The sequence below is a fragment of the Papaver somniferum genome, chromosome 10 (assembly GCF_003573695.1).
Source record: "Papaver somniferum cultivar HN1 chromosome 10, ASM357369v1, whole genome shotgun sequence".
NCBI lineage: Eukaryota > Viridiplantae > Streptophyta > Magnoliopsida > Ranunculales > Papaveraceae > Papaver > Papaver somniferum.
The window spans coordinates 149,233,836-149,261,650 of NC_039367.1; the positions used below are offsets into that span (position 1 = coordinate 149,233,836).

The window sequence follows — 27,815 nt, forward strand, 5'->3', positions numbered from 1 at the left end:
AACATTTGTCGATGACTATGGGAGTATTGGAAGGGTGCCTTTGTGTAGTTGATAAGGTTAGGGTTGGTTTTGAAATTTGGGTGATGCAGGATTATGGAGTTCAAGAATCTTGGAAAAAATGTTATAGCATTGCACCTGAGAGACTTCAGAATACTAGTCATTTGAGGCTTATTTGTTCTTTTAAGAATGGTAAGATTCTACTAAGGGTTTTCCATAACTTAGTTGTCTATTATCCGAAGGATTCAAGTGCTAGAAAACCATTGAATTTCCGTAACATACTGCTCTATGATGCTGAAATTTTCGTAGAAAGCCTAGTTTCACTCAACTCCGATACTTATGTGGGTAGATAGATGATAGGAACACGAAGAAGAGGCCTAGAAAGGACAATTGGAGCATATGTTAAAGGTTCTTGTTATGTGTACTGTACTACTGTCTCATAGCTGATCAATGTGGGTTTGAAAAAGATGTTTTAGTGAACAATGAGAAATGAAAAAGAGGTACAGAGTTCATAGTATTTTCAAATTAATATGAAACATATAATGGGCTTCAAAATTGTATTCTTTTTCCGGTCAATTTCATATATACAGTTTTGTTTTAACTTGTGTGTTGTCATTAACTTTGTTTTTCGATTCTTGGGAGCGTCCAATCTTTTGAATAACAGTAATAAACTTAATCCGGTGTCTAAAGACACGCTATCTAACTCTGCGCATATTCTACACCTAGGCCGACAGGAGTTGCTTATTCTTTGAGTTCTCACGTTCTACCATGGGAGGTGTCCACATGGCTTGCTCTTTCTCTTTTCTTCCGGTTTTCTCAAATTGACCGAGATAATGGTATTTAGAGATCGTGTCAGGGTTGAGGTATATTATTCTAATGGACTTTTGTTAACCCTCTACGAGCAGAGACATGAAGTACACAGTCTGCTCAGCTGGTCGGGATCAATTGTATTTTTTCCATAAATTTTTTTGTTTTGTCAAATGAATGTCTTAATGATATTAGTTCCTCTGCAAAACATTTGTTTAATTCAACCATAATTTTAGCAAGTACACCTAACAATGGACCACGAGGAACCAAATCTTGGATAATAAACTTCAACCTGGGAATAGTTTGAGTTTCGGGTTTGGTGTGTCTCGACTGGCTTAGTGAAAAAATTGGCGGAGTACTTGCTGCATTCTAACGGAAATTAGGATCCTAAATTTAGGTTATACAGCCATCTGTTTGAGTTGAAGTAACTGAGTTTTTCTCGAGTAATTTGCACACAGATTTAGCTTAAAATGAATGAAGACATGTTGAAATTTATTTTATTCTTTTTCATCCCACAAACCACAGAGAAACAACATATGAAGAAGCTGGAGGAACAAATTACAAAGATTTCAACAGAGAACAAGGATAGTTCAAACGCTCTACGTCTTAAACCGTAACAGAACTTTCGTCACTATCATCATCATTAGCTTTGATTGGAGTAGATTCTAACAAGTAGTTTTGGTTTAGCCCTTGAATTATAGCTTTTGCACCCTCAACGAATCTTCTTACCACTTCACCAGCCGGAATAATATCATTTACGAGGCCTACTCCTTGTCCTGCATACATGACCATGTCCTCTAGTTTACCACAAGTAGTAGGGTTTGCAACTTGACCTGCAAATCGGCGAAGTACCATTTCCTGTATCGCAAATAATGGATAAGTTCTTTGGCACGATTTAAGGTTTCAATATTACTGGGTCTTGCTGCCATGAGTTAATTAAAACTTTACAGTAATAAAAAAAAAAGAAAAAAAACTTACATGGGTATAGAAGGTGGATTTCCCAATTATAGGTTGATAATCGTCATTTTGTACCCACTCAGGTGCATTTTTCCACTGTTGATGGAAGGGTGTGTTGAGGCAACGCACGTCTCCTTTCCAAACATACCGACCATACAAATCAGTACGATCCGTCTGCTCTTCGTTGTAATGGAGTAGTTGTTGCTTGTAGTAGTCATTTGCATAAGCTTCATGTGTAGCTATAAACCTGTTTTACGGGCACCCATGTAAATATATATTTAAGGGGGAAAGAAGTGGATAGTAAAACAAAATAGATAAGGTTGGGTTACACACCTTGTACCCACATTTATGCCCTGGGCACCTAGTGCAAGGGCAGCAACATATCCCCTAGCATCAACCATTGATCCGGCTGCTACCACCGGAATTCCCCGATCTCCAACTGCATCAACTATTCTCGGCACTAACGCGGTCAGCGAAACCTGCATGTAAAATTTAAAAGAACAGTAATTTAGAGCAAAATTAAAGCTGATATCGATTTGATCTAGAGAGGTCATTCAATCGATGCGACTAATACTGCTGGTTATAATAAATGGTACACCCGTATTCATGGCCTTCATCATTCAGCACCATGCATTCAAAATTTATTAGCTACGAGAAACCTTTATGAAAAGGGCAAAATCTACATCAATATTGATGATATTTAGTAATGTGTTTAATCGTTGTCGGCACTTAACTGTACCAGCAACATGACCACCGGCCTCTGAACCTTGGGCGATGATACAATCCACACCGGAAGCTATTGCTCTTTCTGCTGCCTTCACTGATCCTACCTGTATTAAGAAATTAAATCTGTAATTAGTAAATTATTTATTCTATAAGACTCCAAAAAGATTAACCCAATGAGAAAATTATTGAGCTTTCCTTTCGTGGATAAATCCGCTTAATAAAATCACTTCCTCCTGATGAATTTCACAGTATCATATTCATAAGGAATTTAGAAGAAAATAAAAGTTAGATATTGTCTTGTTCTCCGTAACATTACTCTAATTTTATTCTATTTTTTCACTCGTTGACTTAATAATTTTGGTTTTTTCCGCTTCCTCAGTTACTTTTTAATAGGTCGGTTTTTATAAATAAATATTTCAAAAAAATAGGCTAGTTTTTTAATTGGAAAAGTCAAATGTTACTTTAATTTTCTATGACCACTTTTCTTTTAACTTCTTTTGATGACAAATGTTATGTTGACCATTTCACTTATTTCTTTGGCTGACAAGTGTCATGGTGACCATTTCACTTCACTTCTTTTAGTGACAAGTGTCTAGAAAACCACTTTCAATAATTAGTTCTCTTAATTTCCTTAATTTTCTCAAAAAAAAGAAACTGGCCTATTAGAAAGTAACGGAGGAAGTGGAAAAAACCAAAATTATTAAGGTTAATTTTATAGGAAAAGTTACTATAGAGAAAAAGGTTTCAGATGTCATAGAAAATCTTGCTACTAAATCAAAACCAATTGCTTAACGAATTAAGATTACCTGATGGATGACTTTGACTCCATGTTTATGCGCTTCATCAACCATTTCTTTAGAGAAATCACCCCAGTATACTTGTAAGCAAGCCAATTTCTCATCAAATATTGCTCTGATTGTATTGGTTTGCTCGAACTCTAACAATATCCCAGCTCCAAATGGTTTACCCGTCAGTTTCCTTGTATCATTTATCGCTTTGACCGTCAGTTCATAATCATTCTGTGATTCATCATTTCAACAGCAAAACATTAAGAAAAAACAAATTCTTACATTTATGCAGATGAATCATGAATATAAAAAAGATTGAGTTTGAGTTTGAGAAAGAGATCATACTACAGGGCTAGCGATCAGTCCAATACCACCGGCATTTGCGACAGCAGCGACAAGTTCAGGTCCAGCAACATCAACACCCATAGGTGCTAACATGATTCCAGTTTCAAAACCAAGAATCCCTCCAAATTTCATCATCTTTCTCTCTTGTTTTCTTGATAATCGTTGACCTTTTGGCTAGAAGCTATCCGGGTCTCAATGTATATGTCTGCCTTCTATCTCTATTGTGTTGTTATATATTTGGAGAAACAATAGACTAACTCACCTTCCTACTCCGTATTAATTAATTTCTTGATTAAATTTTATAAATCATATCTTTGAAAATTAATTATAATTTTCCATTTATAAAAGTGTATTTATCATAAGATCTTTCTGGCATTGTATTAATTTGCCACCAACAATTAAAAATTAATTGGCCTTCTGGGTTAGGCTTAACAGCCTATGTACATTGATCAAGAAGATGAGACTTTTCACATTTGGAATAATTAATTAACAATCCAAAATTAATACGAAAAATTAAATCACTCCTTTAATGTTTCATCCTTGTTAAGTAGGTTAATAGTTTATTTTTATTTGAGGTGCAATTGTAATCGAGAGTTTCTAACCTTAAAAGTCATATGAAAATGAAAACATAAGTGAATTCTCGTTAAAACCTGGAACAATTTTTCTTAATCAAATCATCATGTTAAGTTTGTTATTTTTTTCTCCTACCTAAAACAAATTGTATTTCTTCCTTTATTTGAGGCACCCACAATTTCATGAATTTTTTACTCATGTTGCAGCAATTAAATTATTTACTATGATAGAGATTTGTTTTGATAACACACTTGGTATATATAATGCTACAAATAGTTCGGGGTAACTCTCGTAATTTATTAAGTTCAAATAAGAATTCTTACTAATACAAGTCGTTTGTGTATCCGTGCATTTTTTTTAACATAATCGTTATTTCAGAAAGGTATTTTGATTAAAACAAAATACGTAAAAGATGTATTTGATTTTTTTTTAATTGTTGATTATTGTCTGTGATTAAATTAAGATTTTGATTGAAATGTGGTTTAGTACAAGCTTGCAGCTTTCCCGAATCTTGCAAGTAAAATTGCAAGAATGAGTCAGGTTGACACATTATAATCACATAATCTAATCCCAGGATATTTTTTTGAATTAATGATACTGGATTGATTATGGATGACCTTGATAACAGTGTTTAAATGCTTAGCCATATGGCCTTTGCTTGCATCATTAACCCAAGATGAATATGCTTCCATGTATGCTCCAAAAAAGGATCTACGCTACGCTAGCGTGTCGTGGTGTCTTTGGGTGGAGTGAAAAATGATAGAACATTTCTCAAGGATAAAAGTCCAACTGCCATCATTTTGGAAGCTAAGATTAGAGCTTTCTCTTGGACTTCATCTCTACCGTGTTTTAGAGATACTCCTTTAGATGAGATTATGTTAACTGGAAGTCTAAGTTTTCTGATCTACATTACGGATTTTTTTTTCTAGTTTAGTTCTCTAATTTGGGATCTGGTTGGATTGCCTGTCGTGGCTGTTTAGTCATACCCTCCATTATTGTTCCACTCCTTTATTTTGGGCCTCACAGTTTTCAGCTACAGTAAACTATACTTTTTAAAAATCATTATTATTTTCTTTTTCGACCAAAAAAATTGCATGTGGTTCCATGGAAACCACACTTTACTACCTATGCACTTACTATTTAAAGATGACGATGAAATGAAAGTGCATTAAGGAATGAAAGAACAAGTTCCGTATATAGATGACTGTGCGATGAAACCGACCTTTCATTACTTTTGCCTCTTGGTTGGACCCTTGTGCGTTCGTACTACAACTGTCCCGTCATTCATTAATATTGCATTTTCGTCACCGTATCCATCTGCATTAAGCATTTGCCACCAGTTAGCCCACCACAGACACCAGCCAGCGACACCGAAATAATAAATGATAACAATATACGTTCCGCATGCTAAATGTTAAAAGCCAAATTTATATTGCATCGGCTTTGGTTTTAAAAAGCATTGACATGGCTTATCTTTTATTTATTTTTTTGAATGTCAACTACAATATTACTAATTATTTCTACTGGTGGACTATTAATCCACACTCCTTCAAGATCACCGTCAGCAGTTTTCTTCGACAAAATATCGACAACAAAATTTGTTTCTCTGTACTGATGAACAAACACCAGATCTTTAAATTTGTCTTTCATATCAACAATGTCTTGGACGAGCCCTCTGAGATTCCAAGGGGGGCAACTTCGCCTCTGTAGAGTTGGATGGTATAAGAGGAATCGCAATCAACCTCGAGCTTTCTGATCCCAAGTTGCATAGCAAGAAGAACCATCTCTAGCAGCCCATACTTCAGCCACATTGCTTCCATTCTGGTAAACGTGTTTTGCAAATCCTGCCACAAAAGTACCAGCATCATTTCTAACCACCCCACTGATTCCTGCAAAGCGAGAATCAGAAGAAGCGCCATCTGTATTCAATTTGAAATAACATGTCTTAGGGGCCTGCCATTTAACTAAAATTTCATGCATATGGTTAGGTCTCTCTTCCTTATGTACGACAGTTAAATAAAACTCCCTTGCTTTTCTAATGGCCAAGGCAAGAAGCTTTAAGGCAACAAACCTTTCTTCTTCGTGAATCAACCTGTTTATACTGTTCCATATGCACCACAACATATGGGGAACAATATAATCCCACCTAACATTTCCAACAGTACCATTTAAAGAAAGTAATTGTTTTAAGAAAGTAGGTGGCATTACATCCAAATCAAACCTCAGCCCTGTCATATCATATAACTTTTTCCATATAGGAGAAACTGCAGAACAATTGAGAAACATAAATAGTTTCAAAGTCTCTACGACATGAAGTGCAACCAGGGGATGAGCTTATACATTTCCTGTAAAGAGATTCATTCAGATTAAGTTTGTTGTGGCAAAGCTTCCACAAAAAGAATTTAAATTTTTGTGGGCATTTAATGGTCCACAGAAATTTCCAGTGAGTATTGGTATTAACCATGCCGACTTTCCTGGAAATTAAGAAGTTAAAAGCCTCTTTAACACTTACCTTACCATTTTCCCATTTATCCAGACTCTACTATCAATCCTATCATCACTAATAGGGATCGGGATAGAAATTATTTTATTCTTCACCTCATCAGAAATAAATCTATCAACAACAGAAAGATCTCATTGCCTCGTACTCGATTTAATGACATCTTTCACCGAAATATCAGGCAAACTAATACCTTCCATATTGTTTAAAGCAGACAAAGGAAGTTCATCGATCCAAGTATCTCTCCAGAAATCAACCTGACTCCCATCACATATGCACCATCGAAGACTACCCTTTATAATATCTTTTCCTTTGACTAGACTTCTCCAACAGGTAGTACAACCATTTTTAGACTTACTAGACCAGAAATCACTATCCTTGATGTATTTAGCCTTTAAAAGGCTAGCCACCTCAGATTCAGGGTTCTTACTAACCCTCCATGCCATCTTTGCTAGCAAAGCCATATTGTCAAAATCCAAATCTCTTACACCTAAACCACCATTTACTACAGGACTGCACACAGTTAACCAATTTATGTTATGCATCTTCCTAGAGTCTTTATCTCCTCCCCACAAAAAGTCCCTCCTAAATTTATCAATCTTATTGACTAAACCTTTAGGAAACTTTAGCATAGACATAACATGATTAGAAACTGTATCAAGAACAGATTTAATAAGAATAGTTCTACCAGCAATATTCAAAGATTTGGACTTCCACCCAACCATCTTATTACTAAGTTTTTCTAGCAAATCAGCAAAGGTTTTCTCAGAAACTCTACCCCATTGTAAAGGAATACCTAAGTACTTACCTGGAGTTTCAGCAACCTGCACTCTAAGTGCCTTAGCCATACTCATGGTGAAGCTCCTACCCAGATTATTCGAAGTCAGTAAAGTTGACTTAGCATCGCTAACAACCTGACCAGACCATTTGCTAAACTTGTCAAGAATATATCTCAAATTACAAGCATTTTTATAATTTGCCTTGAGGAAGATAATGTTGTCATCTTCATAGAGAGAGTGAGTAATCATAGGGGCTCCCCTAGCTACAGTAAAGCCCTGCAAGAACTTCGAGTCAGTACCATGTTTTATGAGTCTCGATAAGGCCTCAAGACACAAAATGAAAATTTAAGGAGATAACAGATCTCCTTGACGAATACCATTATTAGGAACAAACTCATCACTGGGAGCACCATTGATTAAAACTTGAAAAGAAATAGAGCTAATGCAAGTCATAATCCAATTTACCACTTTGTCAGCAAAGCCCACACAATTCAAAAATTTTGCTATGAATGGCCAACTAACTCTGTCATAAGCCTTATCAAAATCAAGTTTAAGAGTCATCCAACCCTTAGTTCCTTTCTTAGCTTTAAAAGAGTGAATTGTCTCATTACAGATTATAGTAGAATAAAAAATGGACCTACCCTCAATGAAAGCATGCTGATTTTTTGGCACAATTTTGCTCATAAGAGGCCTGATTCTATTAGTAAGAAGTTTTGTTATAATCTTCATAGCATAATTACACAGACTAATAGGCCTATAATCTTTGACACACATAGAAATAGGTTTCTCAGGTATCAAAGCTATAAAAGTCCTGTTCAATCTATGATCCAGAACCAACAATGTCGCAATATTTTTGAAAAAAGATGCCCTGCAATCCATCCGGACCGGGGGCTTTTAACGACCCCAACTGACGCATGGAAGTTCTAATTTCCACAAGCGAAACCTCCCAAGTAATTTTTGTATTTTCATCCTCAGTAATGATGCTAGGGAAAAGGTATTCAATTTCATCATGATCCAAACAAGTATTGATAGAACTAAAAAGTTTACTGAAATGATTCACAATTTCTAACTCAATATCTTCATCAGACTTCAGCCACTTACCAGCATTATCCTTAAGCAAATTTATGGAATTTCTTCTTCTTCTAACCAGAGTAGAAGTATGAAAAATTTTTGTATTAAGGTCACCATCTTTGAGCCAATCAATCCTAGATTTCTGTTTCCAAAAAAACTCTTCCATTTTGAGCAAATTCAAATATTCATACAAGTAGTTGATCATGTTAGTCCTAGCTTCATCAGTGGCATTAGAGTCAAAAGCATTCTGAGCATGATTTAGATTCAAAAGAGAAGATTCAATCCTAGTATAAATATTACCAAAAACATTCTTGTTCCAGTATCTAACTTCCTTTTGAAATCTTTCAACATTTTCAAAGTAATTTTGATTATTACTCCTAGAAGGATTAATCCAATTCTCCTTAACTACATTAAAGAATCTAGGATCATTGGTACAAATGGCCTCCAACCTAAACGGTCTTTGTTTAAAGCTCTTTTTAGGGTCTAGATCTATCAACAATGCTCTATGGTCAGAATTAAAATAAGAGAGATGGAAAACCTGTGCATTTTTGAAGCTTTTGCACCATTCCTCATTAGCTAACACATGGTCCAACCTTTCCTTGATGTTAGCTAGCCCAGGACGCTTATTATTCCAAGTAAATTTTGGTCCATTTGCCCCCAAATCAATCAATCCACATTGGTCCATGACATCTTTGAGCTCCTGCAACTGATTAGCTGAAGGTTCCTTGCCACCAGCTTTCTCATTTCTAGCTCCAATCGTGTTTAAGTCACCCATAACCATATGACCTGTTTTACCAAACTCGGCAATGGCTTCTAACTCATCCCAAATCCTCTTCCTAGTGACCTTGTTGGTGCTCCCATAAATAGAAGATAAAATCCAGGGGCTCTTAAATTTCGCAGTGACCACAGCATGAATAACCCACCTAGATTCCTTAGTATCCTGAATATCCACCTCCTCCGGATCCCATAACAAACACATACCCCCAGAAAAACCCTCAGGGTCAATCACAATAGACTTTGAAAAACCCAAACGACCGACAATACCAGCTGCATGGGAAGCCAGCACTCTTGTCTCTAGCAAAGCCACGATAGTTGGCTTATGTCTCTTGATTAACTTCTTCATAACTCGAATAAACGAGGGCCTTGCAGCACCTCTACAATTCCAGACTAAAATCTTCAATTAGCAATTATCTATACAACGAGGCAAGGAACACAGGCCTAGATGGTCCGCTGAAGACCGGCATTTCCATTATCCTTGCAATGGATGCTTTTTTCAACTCCAACATCGGAATGAAATTTATCTTGAACTGAAGCTGGTAGGAATTGTACGGATCCAAACGAGTATTGAAAAGCATCTCGAACTTCCAAAGATCGCTTGGGATTCTTATAAGAGCCGGAGTTTCCACCATTGGGGCCATTTCCGCCACTAGAATTGTTGTTTCTGGCCACATAATTGACACGCATTCTAGTTCTTCCCTTCCCTGATTTAGGAATTCCTCCGGATCCATGTGTGTCCAATTTGAGGGGGAAAAGCTTAGCAGTATCCATACCTGATTGACTCTGTCCAAAAATACACTCCAATCCAGCTGTTCCTGGGCATGCACCACCTCTGGCAGTGCTTGATTCATAAGCCTTCTCAACTCTGCAACGTCCTCCATGAGTTGAATCCTTATATCCACTTGTGTTATATGCTCAATCACAATTTTTGTCAGATGATTTTCCATCGCCAGAAGTTCTACTTGGGCTCTTCGAACTAACAATTCTTCCACTGTCCAAGAAACCTCCAATGGTCTTGGAAAGACCTGAGAAAGAATTTGTTGGAACCGAATGTTGTCCTCCATGTGCTCCTATGTTTCTTGTAAATGAAATTGTTGTGATTGATTGTTGTCCTCCATCAACTCCTCTATTTCTAAGGAAGGTAGAAGAGTCTAATTTATCCTTCCCTTTATTTAATGGATCATTCATAATAACTGGGATAGCAGTTTTCACACACCCACCATCAGATTTATTGAAACTGTTATTCTTTCTATTCAAATTCCTTCCCTGATTAACTTGTAATAACTCATCATTAGTAGAGGATCCATTAAACCCTTTCATTTCTCTAGTTTGTAACTGACTCTCTAATCTTTTATCATTCCCTCCACTAACATCATTAATGTGCGAGTTGTTGTTATCAATCTTAGCATTAAATGCTTCTTCACTTCCCCGTTCATTCTTCTCCATGACATTCTGCTCAGCTAATGACGCAAATCTGTTTGAAACGCCTGAGATACTGCTATTTGGCTTCCTGTCTTGACTACTGGGATGCTTCCCTTTATTTTTGTTCTTCTTCTTCTCGACAATCATCCAGGTACCATAGTTATCCTCCAAGTTAACAGTTTTTGGAGCACCTGCATTGTTAAAAGTGTTAGTATTCGGAGTTGAATCCTGAACTATCAAAGGACATTTATCTTTTTTATGTGGCATTTTTACACAATTGAAACATATCATACTAATACCCTCATATTCAACCTTTTGTAAAACTCTCCCAATTTTAACTAGAGGAACTAACGGTTTATCAGTAGACACCTCAACACAAACTCTAGAAAATTTGCCTCTTAACACATGCTCAGTGGTTGCATCAACCTTAATCAATCTACCAATTTTAGCTCCTACCTTCTCCAATACAGTTTTATCGAAGTATTCAAGTGGTAGTTCGGGAAGTCTAGCCCAAATAACCGTAGTGTTCATTGAAGCCTCAGATGGTTTAAAATCTGGTTTCCATCTTCGCAAGGAAAGATGATGACCTCCAATAAACCAAGGACCTTCTAACAAAGCAAATTTATAATCTAAAGAATTATTAAACTTGAAAAGAAAAAAATCACTACCCAAATCAAGGATATGCATCTTACCTGATAGCTTCCACATTTCATTAGCTTTAAAAGATAAAAATTTATACCCTACCGTTTTCCCTACCACCTTCCCAATTAGGCAGTATTTCCAAGGTTGGATAATTCTCTTCTTGGTTTACAAATCCAAACTGATAACCAGAATCCCATCATCTTCCTCAGTAGTACTATCCATCGATGTATGGCCTTCCTCAAATTCCAAGTACATTTCCTGAAAACCCCACTCATCGAAGCAATTTTTCCAACTTTGATTCGAATTCTTACACATCCCTGTAAGAAATTGCTTTCAAGGGTCCCTATTTCAAAGGTTGATTGTTTTGCAAACCAGATCCATCTTCTTCTATTCTCTGTTGATCATTTTTCATACCTTCAGTTCCAACTTCAGATTCCATCATATGTTCATCCGAATCCATAGCTCCATCAATTTGAATATCAACATCTGAATTTTGACTTATTTGAAACCCTCCTGGTTCAATCGAACCATCGACAATCGCTTGTTGTTTGTTAATCATTAGAAAAGATAAGGATTGCACCCAGAAATCAAAGGATTAATCTGAGTTCTTACACCGATTTTTTGTCTCTTGTTCTTTTGTTTTCTAATAAAGCCTTCTAAGGCATTGACATGGCTTATATGATTCCTTGTATTATGAATAGTCTGAATTGAAATTGGTGCTTTCTTCATTATTTTTTTTAACCATCTCTAAATTAATTCATGATGCAAGAAAATTCATTACACGGGATATTATTTATTTATTTATTTATTTTTTTGATAAGTCAACATCAAAACAAAAAAACTAAGCAAAAACGCATACAAGTCTTGGTGTAGCAACAACCACAACGTCATTATGAAATAAAGCAGCTATAAAATAAAGCATATCCCTAATCCAAATTCCTGCATATTCTCTATTAACTTCTTTGGCAATAGATCAACAACATTATTGGCTTCACAATATCTTTGCACAAACTTCACTTGACTGAAAGAGCTTTTGAGTTCCGAAATCTCCCTGATGAGACCATAGGTATCTCAATTGGGTGAGGTTTCTTCTTGACACAGTTGAACAGTGTATTTAGAATCACTCTCCACTTCCACACAATGTAAACCTAGGCTAGCAGCTAGATGCAAAGCATCTCTGATTGCCCAAACTTCAACAACATTGTTTTTGTTCATGAAAATGTGCTTTCCATAACAAGCAACAAAGGCTCCAAACTCATCTCTAATGATTCCTCCAATTCCTACAAAACCACACCCATTAAAAGAACCATCATTATTTAATTTAACGTAACCATTCCTTGGACTCTGCCAAGCAACTAAAACTTCCTCCTTTGCCTTGTCTCCCATGACCAAGTCAGAGTTAACCTAACAAAATTCCTTAGCAGCCTTAATATCTTCAGCCAACACCCGCAGACCATTAAACCTCTTTTTCTCATAAATCAACTTGTTTATATGAATCCAGATACCCCACAAAATGAAAGGACAGAGATCCTTCCAAGTCAGCAAACCAATATTGGCTTCATAAGAGCAGATTTTCTTAAGAAAACTAGGGGAGAACTGTTCTGGATCAAGTTTAATCCCTGTCCAATCCATAATTTTCTTCCAAATTGGCATAACAGCAGCACAACCGAAAAAACAAAATGCATACAAGTTTTTATATCCTTATTATAAAGTAAACACCCTGGGTGTTTCACAATTTCTTTACAGTAAAGGGACTCACTAACCTGAATGTTGTTGACATAATTTCCACAAGAAAAATTTGTATTTGAAAGAACACTTAACTGTCCAAAGGAATTTCCAGTCTTTGTTTGTAGTCTCCTCACCAATGTTCTTTTTCTGAATGTACCTATACGCATCACATACAGTGACAGCACCATACTTGCTACCAGACCAGATTAGTCTATCAGTATTGTTAGAAACATTACTAATAGGGATGGACTTAATTGTCTCAAAAATATTATGATCAACATTATTTCCCAGTTTAACAGTATCCCACTCAAGAGTGACTAGGGCTGCACATACTCCGGTACGGTCCGGTTCTCTTATGGAACCGGTCCCTGTACTTGGTGTTGACCGGTACCTCATTTTGAGGACCGGTCCCTGTACTTGTACCTGGAGTTGTACCGGTCCTCCGGTACCGGTCCGGTACAAGACCGGTACCGGGTTTTTTACCTGAAAAATATTACAAAATATAATACAACATTTCCATAAGTTCAATGTTCAACAATCCAAAATAAGTTCAGGTTGCATACATATTTAAGTTCAACATTTTGCATAACTTCAAAACAACAATCCAAAATAAGTTCATAAGTTCAGTTTGCTAAAAAAGTAAAAACAACATTTCCACTACCATATAAGTCAGTCTACGACAAGTCGACAAGAAATGAAATGCGATCATTGCAAACGAAAATGGATGGCTGCACAGCCTGCACTTGCAAGTTGCAATCCTAGGCCACAAATCTGCACTTTCCCCTCCAATAAGGCCATTGATTGGATAGGACAACCTCAACCTGTGTGTATTACAAGTTTACAACCAGTTCAAAACAAATAGCAAGCAAATACATAAGAAGTTCATAACTACAGTTGAATTTGTGCAGATTGAATATTTTCAGTCCATTCATTTCCATACATTACATATTCTCATACACACCCCAATACTTATTGTACTTGGCAAACATACAGTATACAGACATACTGACATACAAACTCAATATTATCAACAAATCCAAGTTAGGAAATACCTCCAGTGAGACATACACATAGTGATACTGTCACACATACTCATACAAGAAAGATACAACTAATTGCAAAACCATTCATAGAATCACAGTTAATCAGTTATCACTTATCACACAGTAGTACAGAGTACAATCAATCTATGTATTCATTATAACATATTAACATGTATTTCTCAATCAATCTGAATTCTCAAACCCTAAATTGATCTCAAACTCTCAATCAATGTCAAACCCTAAATCATTTACATCAACAAGGTTAATCTCATAAGATAGATTGCTCAATCAGAAGAACAAGAATAAGTAAAGACTGTAAAGTACCTTGGAAACAAAAAGGTTTAGATTGAATCTGATAGACGAAGAAAAAATTGGTATCCTTGGCAGTCACCACTTAACCTGCGTGAGTATAAACACTAGGGTTAGTTGATTAGTCAAGCGATAGCTACTTAAAATCGTTTACAATTCCTAGGGTTTCCTTTTGTTGAAACAGAAAGGAAATCGAAAAGATTACCTGATTGATTGATAGCTACTAACTAGTAAGACTTGAATCACTTGATGATGATCGTGAATTGGTGATTTCCTGATTGATTGGTGAGGGTAGCCGTAGTTACTCAGAGATGAAGAGGCTGCTCTTCATAGCTTCACTGCTTCACAGAGAAAAAAACGAAGAAGAAAGAAAACTGAGAGTGAGAGAGTTACCAGAGTTAGCGATTAGTATTAGGGTTATCTATATTGGACGGATAGGATTAAAACTAGTTAGGATCTTAACGGCTGAAATTAAACGGCACATATGGGCCGGTTCCTACCGGTACTCCCCCTAGAACCGGTGTCTGTACCGGTCTAGACCGGTTCTCAATTTCCAGTACCGGTGTCTGTACCGGCTAGACCGGTTCCGGTCCGGTACCGGTTCGGTATTTCCGGTTCCACTCCGGTCCAGGTCCTCCCAACCGGTTCTTGTGCAGCCCTAAGAGTGACCGAATCAATGTCAGAACTAACTGATTTTATAGGAAAATCATTATTATCATGAGTATCTAAAAACGCTATGGACGACTCACCAATCCAATGATCTCTCCAGAAGTCAACCTGGGTCCCATCTCATATGCTCCATCTCACACAATCCCTAATGACATCTCTACCCTGAAGAATGCTTCTCCAACTAACTGAAGCGCCAGAAATCAGATTAGTATTCCAGAATCCTACCTGCCTTTGATACTTGGCTCTTAACAACCTAGCCACGGTGTTATTTGGCTCCACAACAACCTTCCAATCCATTTTAGCAAGAAGGGATAAGTTGTTAAACTCCAAATTCCTAATGTTAATTCCACCTAGATCTTTAGGTCGACAGACCGTTGACCATTTAACATTATGGATTTTCCTACTATGTTTATCACCCCCCAGAAGAAGTTTCTCCTAAACTTATCAAGTTTGTTCAACAAAGTTTTAGGTAACTTAACTACAAACATAACATGATAAGAAATAGGGACAATGCAAGCAGTTAACATAGTATTTCTATCAGCCACATTGAGATTTTTATATTTCCAACCCTGAAGCCTATTACTCATTTTGTCAAAAACATCAACATAAGTTTTCTCGCTAATTTTGCCCCATTGTAATGGGACACCTAAGTACTTACCTGGGCTGGTAGCTACTTGGACCTTAAGGGATTTCGCCATACCCTGAGAAAAGCTTCTACCCAGATTAGCAGAGCACAACAAAGTGGACTTGTTGTCATTTATCCTTTGACATGTCTAAGAACACAGTTTATCCAAAATTGCTCTCAGATTTAAAGCATTCTTGTAAGAAGCCTTCAGAAAACAATGTTGTCATCAATAAAGAGAGAATGAGTAATCAATGGTGCCCTCCTAGCAATAGTAAAACCAGAAATAGACTTATTAGCGATAGCAACATTGATAATTCTAGACATAACTTCAAGACATAAAATAAAAAGGTAAGGATACAAAGGGTCCCCTTGTCTTAAAATCATTTGTAGTCTTAAATCTATACTAGGAGATCCGTTTATCAACATTTGGAAAGAAACTGAAGAGACACACTTCAATCCAACCAACAAAACCTGATCAAAACCATTGCAAATTAGAATATGTTCAAGAAAATCCCAACTAATGTGATCATAAGCCTTATCAAAATCTAATTTTAAAGCCATCCACCCCTTAGATCCTTTTTTCTTCTTAAAAGAATGGATAATCTCATTAAACAAAATAGTAGAGTCAAAGAAAAATCTTCCAGGGATGAAAGCATGCTGATTGTGAGACACTATTTTGCTTATAAATGGTCTAAGCCTATTAGTTAAAATTTTAATAATAATTTTCATACTAAAATTACATAAACTAATGGGCCTATACTCTTTAATGCAAGTGGAATCACTTATTTTGGGAATAAGAACAATAAATGTTTTATTGATTCTAGCATCTAAACCATTAGAGAAGAAGTTTCTTGCCAGAGTAACAACACTATCACCCACATACTTCCAATACTTGGAATAAAAGATACCTTGAAGACCATCTAGACCAGGGGACTTAGGAGCACCCAACTGTCGAATAACATGCCTAATCTCAGCCTGTCTGACATCGCGGTTGAGCTGCAAGTTGTCCTCAGCAGTGATAATAGGAGGGAAGAAAGTGCTTAATTCACTATTAGTCACATCAGAAGTAGAATAGTTAAAACAAGTTACTAAAATGATCCACAATTTGTGACTCAATATCCTCAATCGAATTAATCCAATTACCCCTACTATCTTTAAGCATAACAATGGAGATACTTTTCCTTCGAACTATAGTAGAGAGGTCGCCATCCTTGAGCAAAGAGACTCTGGATTTTTGTATCCAATACACCTATTCAAGATTTAAAAGTCTAAGGTACTCAATGAGACAATTGGTCATTTTAAGTTTGGCTTCATTAGATGGCCAATTGTCAAATTCATTTTGGCTCAAAATAAGCTGCTCATGGGCATCATCAATTTGACGAAACAAGTTGCCAAAAACATGTTTGTTCCATTTTTTTGATTCATCCTGAATTTTAGCAACATTATCAAGGAATTTATTACTATTGGAATTACAACATTGGAGAGACCAAGATTTCTCTACAATAGCCTCATATCTAGGGTCCTCAGCCCAAACAACCTCAAGTCTAAAAGGTTTAGTTTTAAACTTACTTTAGGGATCTAAATCGACAATAATGGCCCTATGATCAGAATTATAGTAGGGTAAATGATATACCTGAGCCTTGTTGAATCTGTTCTGCCAATTAGTATTAACAACATCCATGTCAATACGCTCCTTGATATTAGCCGCACCTGCTCTTTTGTTGTTCCAGGTAAATCTTGGACCATTAAAACCAAGATCAATAAGCCCACAGTTGTTCAACACCTCTTTAAGCTCTGATAGATGATTTGCAGATGGCCTGCTACCTCCCATTTTCTCTTGGCTCCCAGCAATAGTATTGAGATCTCCTAACACATCCATTCCATATTAGGAATTTTAGCGATAACCTCCAACTCATTCCACATTCTCTTCCTTCCAATTTTACTTGTACTCCCATACAGAAAGGACAAACTCCACGGCCGTTGAAATTTGGCAGTAACAGCAGCATGGATTGCCCATCTTGACTTCTTAGTAGCTTGCACTAGTGGAAAATAGAAGTTCCGCGGCTGTCAGTACAAGTCATATATACGAGTTATACGACCATTTCCAACCGTCTCTGTTGGGGTCTCCGATAAAGCGCCGCTGTTTTGTACGATCCTTAGCCGTGGATCTCAAAATAACGACTGATTTTAAGGGTTACGAGGTACAAACCTGTTTGTACCATGAGTAAAAATACCACATAATGGGCCAGAATATTGTTTTGGGCCACTATTCAGCTGCCACCAGTCAACTGAAGTAGCCCACCAGCCTGCCCAGTACTACAATGACCGGTCAATGGTCAAAGTCAACATTCGGTCAACATTCAAAGTCAACCGTTGGTCAACTGTCAAAGTCAGGTTGCATGTCGCACCTCCAGCCAATTTTTAGTCTTGTTTCCAACAGTGATGCCAACCAATTCCCATCCAAGTGCTCTGCCTCACTGTCATCCAATTTCTAGCCATGCTGCCAGATGTGCTGCCAGCAAGTCTCTAGCCATGCAGTCAGCTATGCTGCCAGCCAGCATCCACCCATACTGCCAGCTGTTATTCATGCAGAATCAAAGAAGCATGCTAACAGTTTCATGCAGAATTGAAGATGGAGGCATGCAGAGTTAATTCCAACAGTTCCATGCAGAATTGAAGATGGAGGTATGCAGAGTTAATTCCAGCAGTTTCATGCAAAATTGATTGCAGGTCATATTAACGCCATTTAAGTCTATCTCGAAATTAGTTATTAAAACTGTATAAATAGAGATGCCCTGATAAAGGAAAAAGGGGGCCAATAGAAAAAGGAGACTAGCTCACACTGAAAAAAATATACTGTAATTCAATTATCAATAAAACAATACTCCCAAGGGGATTCACCCGTGGATGTAGGCAAACCATGTCGAACCACGTAAAAATCTGTGTCTCTTTTATTTGTTCTTCAATTCGCCTCCAACCCTAAATACACACCAAATCATCAATTCAATTGTGTTTCATGCCCAAAGGTAAGTACAAACATTGGCGCCGACTAAGGGGACTAAGAGAAAAGGAATCGTGTTTTCCCATTGAGAAAAGTTGTACAGAATGCTTTAAAATCGTTTCCGTGAAAAGTCTGTTTGAACGTCGTGAAAAATCACTGCTGCAGTCCAGTTAATCGTAACTGCTACAGCCCAGTTTGATCGTAATAGTTGTAGTCCGGCTGATCGCAGCTGCTGCTGACTAGTTAATCGCAGTTACTGCAGTCCAGTTGATCGGAACTGCTGTAGTCCAGATTCGCAATTCGAGATTTTTTGAAGCTATAACCTTCTCAAACTACTAAAAATTGCATCACTACAAAGCCTGATGAAAATGTTTTCAGGACGTTCAGTCCGCTGATAGACGCATTTATGTGTCTAATATAGCTCATTTGTATATATTGTTAGTGCTCGATATTGTACTTATTCGGTTATTTTATGTATTTGTAGGCGTTTTTGGAAGAATAAGGCTTTGTGGCGAAATTGGCTAAAAATGCGGCATTTGGACCTCCGTTGATAACTACCAGAAGCACCCCAGAAGTATGTTGGAGACACCCAGAAATACCCCGGAGGAACCCCGAAAAAGTGCGGAAAATTCCCCAGAGGACACTTGCTATACGGACACTTGATTTTGGATAAGGGGTAACCTAATTACTAAGGGGTGACCTATATCCAGGCAGCTGCTAAAGGGAGACCAGCCACAGATAAGGGGAGGTCATCTTCTCAAATTCAAAAGAAAATTTTGGCGGGAAATGAAATGCTTCACGAACAGCAAACAGGGTTGGAATTTTGGGGCCCTTTGGGACAGATTCGATCACCAAATTCGTTTGGGCTGGATGTTAATGGACTAAACAGAGTTGGTACATGCGTTTTTATCAATCGAAATGGGCTGGATAATCCGGGATGGATAAACAGAGTTGTTACAGAGATACGTATCTTCCCGATATGTACAGAGAATGGGTAAAGGATTCAGGGAGAGTTTCACGCTAGTTAGACTTTTACTTGGTCCTGTTCTAGTCTTGATAAGAGTTTGGTCGCAAATATATAGGTAACAAACGCGTACAGGGAGATCAGAGAGAGATATTTTCTCAACAGCGCAGAGAAGAGAGAAAAAGAAGAAGTCGGATTCACTCGAGATTTTTGGGGGTTTGGTAGCTATATAAGTGTTGGTTCGAGTCATAAGAAGGGTTGGAAAACATCAAGAGAGATTGGGGAGCAAAAGAAAGACCAGGAGAGGCGTGAGAAAAACTTCCAGAGAAAATATTTTGTGCTGCTGCATAGTTGAAGAAGACGAAGAACAGACGCTTCTGAACTGTCGTTCTTCAATAGTCATAGTATCAAAACCAACTGTCGTTGTTTTACAACAGTTAGTGCTACTATCGTTGTTTTTAAGACCCTTCCACTTTGTAACAGTGACGCTGTAACATTTATACAGCGTTGCAAACTTTTTTTTACACCATTTTCATCAATAAAAACACATTATTAAGCCATGGATACATCCTATGATTATGTTTTTGGGATGAGGAGCTAAACCCATTAGCCAAGGCGACGGAGGAAGCCATTGTTCCACATTAATTGGTATAATTCTAATTTTATTATTTATTTGCAATATTATTATTTGATTATTTGCATGGGATTGAATTGAAATATTAGTTGTTATTGAATAGTCGTGAATTAATTTGATGAAGCATGCTGGGTTTTAAATACTTTTGATTTTTTATACTCTTTGATTACAACTATTACTTCAAGAATATATTTGAGGCAAATATTAAAATTATTTATAAAGATAGAATTGCATGAATATTATTTAGAGTTTACTATTATTTAGATAGCTAGCTTAGAGGAAACCCTTAGTATATTAAGGAAGAGCCAGGAGATGCTATCACAAATCCAGGAAATGTTAGTAAAAAGCCAGGGTAATTTCAAGAAGAAACCAAACAGAATTTTAAGAATAGTGCCCAGTCTTTTGCTAAATTAGAGCTTCAAGTCGGCCAAATAGCTAAGTTTATCAATGAGAGAGAAGAAGTAAGGTTCCCAAATCATACTGATCCTAACCCCAAAGGAGAGAAATCGTACAATCATGTGAATGTTGTCACAACCCTAAGGAGTGGAAAGAAAGTTGACAACAAGGTCGCCATGCCTGATAATGAACATGCTGTAGTTCACCTTGCTGAGCCAGAAAATGAGGAGACTAATAGAGTCTCCAAAGAGACCAATGAGGGTCTTGTTAAGCACGGATTTGTTCCCAGAGCCCCGTTTCCCCAGCTGCTAGTTCCGACTAAGAGGGAGTCCAACTTTAATGATATATTGGAGGTTTTTAAGCAGGTTAATATCAACCTTCCATTATTAGATGCAATTAGGCAGATTCCCTCTTATGCCAAGTTCCTTAAGGACTTGTGTACGCGAAAGCGTAAGCTCAGTGTCCAGAAGAAAGCCTTCATAGCTAGTCATGTGAGTTTTATTATTCAGAATACCACTACTCCTAAGTATAAAGACCCAGGGTCCCCTACCATTGCTTGTGCAATAGGTAAGTACCGTGTTGAGAAAGCTTTGCTTGACTTAGTAGCCAGTGTGAATTTACTTCCATATCATGTGTACCTTAAGCTAGGACTTGGTGAGATGAAACCTACCCAGATAACACTTCAGTTAGCTGATAGGTCCGTTAAAATTCCTCGTGGTGTGATCGAGGATGTTCTCATAGAGGTTGACAAGTTTATTTATCCAGTGGATTTTGTTATCCTAGATACCCAATCTGTCCCTGACCCAGAGAACCAAATACCAGTGATTTTAGGTCGCCCGTTTTTAGCTACATCCAATGCCATCATTAACTGTCGAAATGGTATTATGAATTTGTCTTTTGGTAATATGACTATTGAGCTGAACATTTTTAATATTAGTAAGCTACCCTCTGAACTAGATGACTCGAATATAGAAGAGGTGAACATGATAGGAACATTAGTCGAGGAGTCATTACCAAACACTTTGTTAGAAGATCCATTAGAAAAATGCCTAGCTCACTTTGGGATTGATTTTGATGATGATAATGTAATTAATGAGGTGAATGCTTTGTTAGATTCAACTCCTTTGTTAGATACGAGTAATGGATGGAAACCTAAGTTCGAACCACTACCAGTTTCTAAGTCTACCCTAGTTCCTTCTTTAGAAGAGCCTCCTAAGTTGGACCTGAAACCATTGCCAGATACCCTGAAGTATGTGTTTTTAGGCCCGTCTGAGAATCTACCTGTGATTGTTTCTTCCGACTTGGATAGAGATCAGGAAAGTAGGCTAGTAACCGTCCTTCAAAACAACAAGGAAGCTTTAGGGTGGACCATAGCAGACATTAAGGGTATAAGTCCTACTGTTTGTATGCATCAAATATATTTAGAAGAAGACACCAAACCTTCTAGGGAGATGCAACGTCGACTAAACCCTAATATGAAAGAAGTAGTTCGAACTGAGGTTCTTAAGCTATTAGATGCAGGCATCATCTACCCTATTTCAGACAGTAAGTGGGTCAGCCCTGTTCAGGTTGTTCCCAAGAAATCTGGTATTACTGTAGTCCAGAATAATAACAATGAGTTAATCCCGACCCGAATGACCACGGGTTGGCGTGTTTGTATTAACTATAGGAAATTGAACAAGGTCACTAGGAAGGACCACTTTCCCCTTCCCTTCATCGACCAGATGCTAGAGAGATTAGCTGGACATAGTCACTACTGCTTTTTAGATGGCTACTCTGGATATAATCAGATCGTTATTGCCCCAGAAGACCAGGAGAAAACCACTTTTACCTGTCCCTTTGGTACCTTTGCGTATAGACGCATGCCTTTCGGGCTATGTAATGCCCCTGCGACTTTTCAGCGTTGCATGATGAGCATATTTTCTGACATGGTAGAACGGTTCTTAGAGGTCTTTATGGATGATTTTTCAGTGTTTGGTTCGTCTTTCGATGAGTGCTTGCATCATTTGTCATTAGTTTTGACTAGGTGTAAGGAAAAGAATTTAGTGCTTAATTGGGAGAAATGTCACTTTATGGTTCGTTCAGGAATTGTTCTAGGGCATATTGTATCTTCAAAGGGTATAGAGGTGGATAGAGCCAAAGTTGACCTTATTAAAACTTTACCGGTCCCAAAAACCGTAAGAGATATTAGGTCATTCTTAGGGCATGCTGGTTTTTATCGTCGTTTCATTAAGGATTTTAGCTTGATGTCTAGACCTCTTTGCAATTTGCTTGCAAAAGATGTTAAGTTTGTCTTTGATGATGCTTGTTTAGAGGCTTTTGAGAAGCTTAAGTCATTACTCACTACCGCCCCCATAGTCCAGGCACCCAACTGGAACCTACCCTTTGAGATCATGTGTGATGCTTCAGATTATGCTATTGGTGTTGTGCTAGGTCAGCGAGAAAATAAGTTACTTCATGTGATTTACTATGCTAGCAAAACTCTGAATGATGCCCAGTTGAACTATACCACTACCGAGAAGGAACTATTAGCCATTGTGTTTGCCTTAGACAAGTTTAGACCCTATCTCTTAGGTTCTAAGATCATCATATATACTGATCATGCTGCTTTAAAATATCTTTTGTCTAAGAAGGATACTAAACCTAGATTGATTAGGTGGATTCTGTTGTTGCAAGAGTTTTCTCCAGACATTAGAGACAAAAAGGGTGCCGAAAATGTTGTAGCAGATCACTTGTCTAGGCTAGTTGTTAGTTCCCCAGATGATTCCCTTCCTATAAGGGATAGCTTTCCTGATGAACAATTGTTCTTTGTTACCCAATTACCTTGGTATGCGAATATAGTGAACTATCTTGTTACTGGTCGAATGCCCCAACATTGGGGTAAACAAGATCGTTCTAGATTTTTAGCTGAGGTTAAGCACTTCTTTTGGGATGATCCTTATTTGTTTAAGTATTGCCCAGACCAGATTATTAGGAGATGTATACCTGAGAGTGACCAGTCCAGTATTATTTCCTTTTGTCATGATCATGCTTGTGGGGGTCACTTTAGTGCTAAGAAAACTGCTGCTAAGATATTGCAGTGTGGATTCTATTGGCCTTCGTTGTTTAAAGACTCCCACAGTTACTGTGTTACTTGTGAACGATGCCAGAAATTAGGAACCATTTCCCGTAGGAACATGATGCCCTTGAACCCTATTTTAATTGTTGAGGTCTTTGATGTGTGGGGTATTGACTTTATGGGTCCGTTTCCTAATTCTTTTGGTAACCTATACATCCTTGTCGCCGTAGACTATGTCTCTAAGTGGATTGAGGCGGTTGCGTGTAAAACCAATGACCATAGGGTTGTGATTGAGTTCTTGAAAAATAATATACTTACACGTTTTGGTACACCGCGAGCTATAATTAGTGATGGAGGGTCGCACTTTTGTAATGGGACTTTTAGACTTCTGATGAAGAAATATGGTATTACACATAAGGTAGCTACCCCGTATCATCCACAGACTAGTGGTCAGGTAGAGGTTTCCAATAGGGAGATAAAACGTATATTAGAGAAAACAGTTAATCCTAATCGGAAAGACTGGTCGTCTAGGCTTACTGATGCCTTATGGGCTTACCGTACTGCGTTTAAGACACCCATTGGAATGTCGCCTTATCGGCTTGTTTATGGCAAGGCATGTCACTTACCTGTTGAGTTAGAACACAGAGCTTATTGGGCTGTTAAGCAGCTAAATTTTTCACTTGACAAGGCAGGAGCCCATAGGAAACTCCAGCTCAATGAGTTGGACGAGATTCGTATAGATGCTTACGATAGTGCGAAGGAGTATAAGAACAAAATGAAACTTGTGCATGATAGAAACATATTACGGAAGTCATTTTCTCCAGGTCAAAAAGTTCTTCTGTATGACACTCGTTTGCATCTATTCCCCGGGAAACTGCGCTCTCGGTGGACCGGTCCTTTTGTGGTCCGTACTGTTTTTCCTCATGGAGCTGTTGAGATCGAGACACTGGATGGTAGTAGTTCTTCAAAGGTTAACGGTCAGCGATTGAAGCCCTTTTTAGAGCCTTTTCCTACAGGTGATGTTGAGGAGGTCCCTCTGGAGGACCCTGTTTACCCTTGATTGACCATCGAGGCGATTTGTATGTTGTATAATTTTTGTATTCAGTTTTTGGTTTCACTTCACTCAGGTACTATCTTTCCGAACTCTCTCTTTACTATTTCCTCATGTTACTTATATCTTGGTACTGTTCTTTCATGAGAAACATTGAGGACAATGTTAGATTTAAGTTTGGGGGTGGGGAAGAAACTTTTTGTTAGCTTTTAGTTGCAATAAATAAACTCCAGAGCCTAGAAATTTATGCCTATTGAGGATTGCACTAACTAATCTAAGTGGATGGAAGCATTTTGATTGTAGGAGTTTGAGGAACCAATCTGATTAGATGGAAACATCTAAAGAGTCTATTCATAAAAGCACAGAGCTCAGGTGTTAGAAATAACATGATAGTTTCACCATATCTCGTTGAGTCCTTTTCACTTCTATTTTTATTTTATTTTTTTTAAACTATGTTTCTCTAAGTGATAGGTGGGGCCCACGATTCAAGTTGTTACCAATGCTAGGGTGAATTAGAGTGATTGAGATACCATGAAAAAAAAAGTTGAAAAAAAAAGATTAAAAAAAAAAAAAAAAAAAAAAATGGACCATTTGACCAAAAAAATAAAAATGAACCAGACCATTTGACCAAGTATTCCTAAGTCGACCACTGGTACCCTTGTATATGCCAGTGTGTTGATATTAGTCAGACTAGTATCTCAATCCATTAGGATAGGTTCATTTTGGCGGAGGCCTTCAGACAGATATGGGAAACGCCGTTCACTTAGTAAACATCAAATCCATACATGTTTTTCTATATCCATCTTCTTGATCTATCCATGTGATTAGTTTTGACTCTGAATATGATGTCCATAGTGCAACTATCTGAGTAGAGCTCTGTCACTTAATATGAATTTTAGTATGCTTGAGTGCAAACTCGTGTACAGCAATTGGAATTTCGCATCAGGGTACTTCTTCCTGTAGTCAATAAGTATGCCAACCAAGGAGATTCTTTAGTGCCTTCCAAGGTTCTGCGTAGATAGCTAAGCTCTGGAGTATTAAGGTTTTGTGGGTACACCTCTGGTAAACCCCCCGGAGACAACACTCCGCCACTAGGGCCACCTAGTGGTTTAACGGCGTACTGCACGTGCTAAGTGTAGTCATTTTATTTTAGATTAGATTTGCTCGAGGACTAGCAAATAATAAGTTTGGGGGTATTTGATAGACGCATTTATGTGTCTAATATAGCTCATTTGTATATATTGTTAGTGCTCGATATTGTACTTATTCGGTTATGTTATGTATTTGTAGGTGTTTTTGGAAGAATAAGGCTTTGTGGCGAAATTGGCTAAAAATGCGGCATTTGGACCTCCGTTGATAACTACCAGAAGCACCCCAGAAGTATGTTGGAGACACCCAGAAATACCCCGGAGGAACCCCGAAAAAGTGCGGAAAATTCCCCAGAGGACACTTGCTATACGGACACTTGATTTTGGATAAGGGGTAACCTAATTACTAAGGGGTGACCTATATCCAGGCAGCTGCTAAAGGGAGACCAGCCACAGATAAGGGGAGGTCATCTTCTCAAATTCAAAAGAAAATTTTGGCGGGAAATGAAATGCTTCACGAACAGCAAACAGGGTTGGAATTTTGGGGCCCTTTGGGACAAATTCGATCACCAAATTCGTTTGGGCTGGATGTTAATGGACTAAACAGAGTTGGTACATGCGTTTTTATCAATCGAAATGGGCTGGATAATCCGGGCTGGATAAACAGAGTTGTTACAGAGATACGTATCTTCCCGATATGTACAGAGAATGGGTAAAGGATTCAGGGAGAGTTTCACGCTAGTTAGACTTTTACTTGGTCCTGTTCTAGTCTTGATAAGAGTTTGGTCGCAAATATATAGCTAACAAACGCGTACAGGGAGATCAGAGAGAGATATTTTCTCAACAGCGCAGAGAAGAGAGAAAAAGAAGAAGTCGGATTCACTCGAGATTTTTGGGGGTTTGGTAGCTATATAAGTGTTGGTTCGAGTCATAAGAAGGGTTGGAAAACATCAAGAGAGATTGGGGAGCAAAAGAAAGACCAGGAGAGGCGTGAGAAAAACTTCCAGAGAAAATATTTTGTGCTGCTGCATAGTTGAAGAAGACGAAGAACAGACGCTTCTGAACTGTCGTTCTTCAATAGTCATAGTATCAAAACCAACTGTCGTTGTTTTACAACAGTTAGTGCTACTATCGTTGTTTTTAAGACCCTTCCACTTTGTAACAATGACGCTGTAACATTTATACAGCGTTGCAAACTTCTTTTTACACCATTTTCATCAATAAAAACACATTATTAAGCCATGGATACATCATATGATTATGTTTTTGGGATGAGGAGCTAAACCCATTAGCCAAGGCGACGGAGGAAGCCATTGTTCCACATTAATTGGTATAATTCTAATTTTACTATTTATTTGCAATATTATTATTTGATTATTTGCATGGGATTGAATTGAAATATTAGTTCTTATTGAATAGTTGTGAATTAATTTGATGAAGCATGCTGGGTTTTAAATACTTTTGATGTTTTTTACTCTTTGATTACAACTATTACTTCAAGAATATATTTGAGGAAAATATTAAAATTATTTTTAAAGATAGAATTGCATGAATATTATTTAGAGTTTACTATTTATTTGGTCAATGGTGGAATCCTAGTCTTGGTATTTTTCTCCAAAACTTTGAATTATTTTATTTAGTTGCCTCTTTAATTTAAATCTATAAAAATTGTTTTCTTCACAAGTCTGAAAAGACCCAGTTTTTACCACTACTACAATCACTATTTGAAAAACCATCATCCGCGGCAAAAGATGGCGTAGAAACATCGTCAAAATTGTTGTTGGATATTCGATCTGCAACAAGGCTGGGTCCAGTTTTGATTTCAATCACTGCAGTCCAGTTGATCGCAATTGATGTAGTCTAGT

The 27,815-nt window shown here is 37.6% G+C and overlaps 3 protein-coding genes and 1 long non-coding RNA gene across 6 annotated transcripts; all 4 read right to left on the reverse strand.

Moving 5' to 3' along the window:
• Nucleotides 1–1,287: 1,287 nt before the first annotated feature.
• On the reverse strand, nucleotides 1,288–3,896 carry LOC113319122 (nitronate monooxygenase-like). Its single transcript, XM_026567400.1, has 6 exons — nucleotides 3,621–3,896; nucleotides 3,294–3,506; nucleotides 2,496–2,591; nucleotides 2,095–2,240; nucleotides 1,783–2,008; nucleotides 1,288–1,662 (listed from the first exon to the last, which is right to left on the reverse strand). Exons 1-6 carry the CDS (start codon nucleotides 3,753–3,755, stop codon nucleotides 1,411–1,413), a joined length of 1,068 nt encoding a protein of 355 aa, XP_026423185.1. The 5' UTR covers nucleotides 3,756–3,896; the 3' UTR covers nucleotides 1,288–1,410.
• Nucleotides 3,897–5,518: 1,622 nt separating this feature from the next.
• LOC113318700 lies at nucleotides 5,519–9,689 on the reverse strand. 3 transcript variants are annotated; one of them, XM_026566920.1, is made up of 3 exons: nucleotides 9,082–9,689; nucleotides 8,574–8,685; nucleotides 5,519–6,112 (listed from the first exon to the last, which is right to left on the reverse strand). In XM_026566920.1, exons 1-3 carry the CDS (start codon nucleotides 9,664–9,666, stop codon nucleotides 5,931–5,933), a joined length of 879 nt encoding a protein of 292 aa, XP_026422705.1. In that variant the 5' UTR covers nucleotides 9,667–9,689; the 3' UTR covers nucleotides 5,519–5,930. The 3 variants fall into 3 exon arrangements, with proteins under 3 accessions (XP_026422705.1, XP_026422706.1, XP_026422703.1); XM_026566921.1 differs by having other exon boundaries at nucleotides 5,520–6,037; XM_026566918.1 differs by lacking the exon at nucleotides 8,574–8,685 and having other exon boundaries at nucleotides 5,973–7,748.
• Nucleotides 9,690–10,235: 546 nt separating this feature from the next.
• On the reverse strand, nucleotides 10,236–11,450 carry LOC113316497. Its single transcript, XM_026564664.1, has one exon. The coding sequence runs from the start codon at nucleotides 11,448–11,450 to the stop codon at nucleotides 10,236–10,238; it is 1,215 nt and encodes a 404-aa protein (XP_026420449.1).
• Nucleotides 11,451–13,737: 2,287 nt separating this feature from the next.
• On the reverse strand, nucleotides 13,738–14,809 carry LOC113318013. Its single transcript, XR_003344214.1, has 3 exons — nucleotides 14,670–14,809; nucleotides 14,480–14,554; nucleotides 13,738–13,933 (listed from the first exon to the last, which is right to left on the reverse strand). It is a non-coding gene; the product is annotated as an uncharacterized LOC113318013 (long non-coding RNA).
• Nucleotides 14,810–27,815: the final 13,006 nt, after the last annotated feature.

Bases quoted from the DNA above. Each gene is read 5' to 3' on its own strand.
- LOC113316497 (XM_026564664.1), bottom strand. From the start codon at position 11,450: ATGTGGAAGCTATCAGGTAAGATGCATATCCTTGATTTGGGTAGTGAT.
- LOC113319122 (XM_026567400.1), bottom strand. From the start codon at position 3,755: ATGATGAAATTTGGAGGGATTCTTGGTTTTGAAACTGGAATCATGTTA. The intron at 3,507-3,620 runs GTATGATCTCTT...GATGAATCACAG, and splicing joins GACTGATCGCTAGCCCTGTA to AATGATTATGAACTGACGGT. The intron at 2,592-3,293 runs GTAATCTTAATT...TTCTTAATACAG, and splicing joins GAGTCAAAGTCATCCATCAG to GTAGGATCAGTGAAGGCAGC.
- LOC113318700 (XM_026566918.1), bottom strand. From the start codon at position 9,666: ATGAAGAAGTTAATCAAGAGACATAAGCCAACTATCGTGGCTTTGCTA. The intron at 7,749-9,081 runs GTTTTCCATCTC...AAGTTCTTGCAG, and splicing joins AAAGCTTCAAAAATGCACAG to GGCTTTACTGTAGCTAGGGG.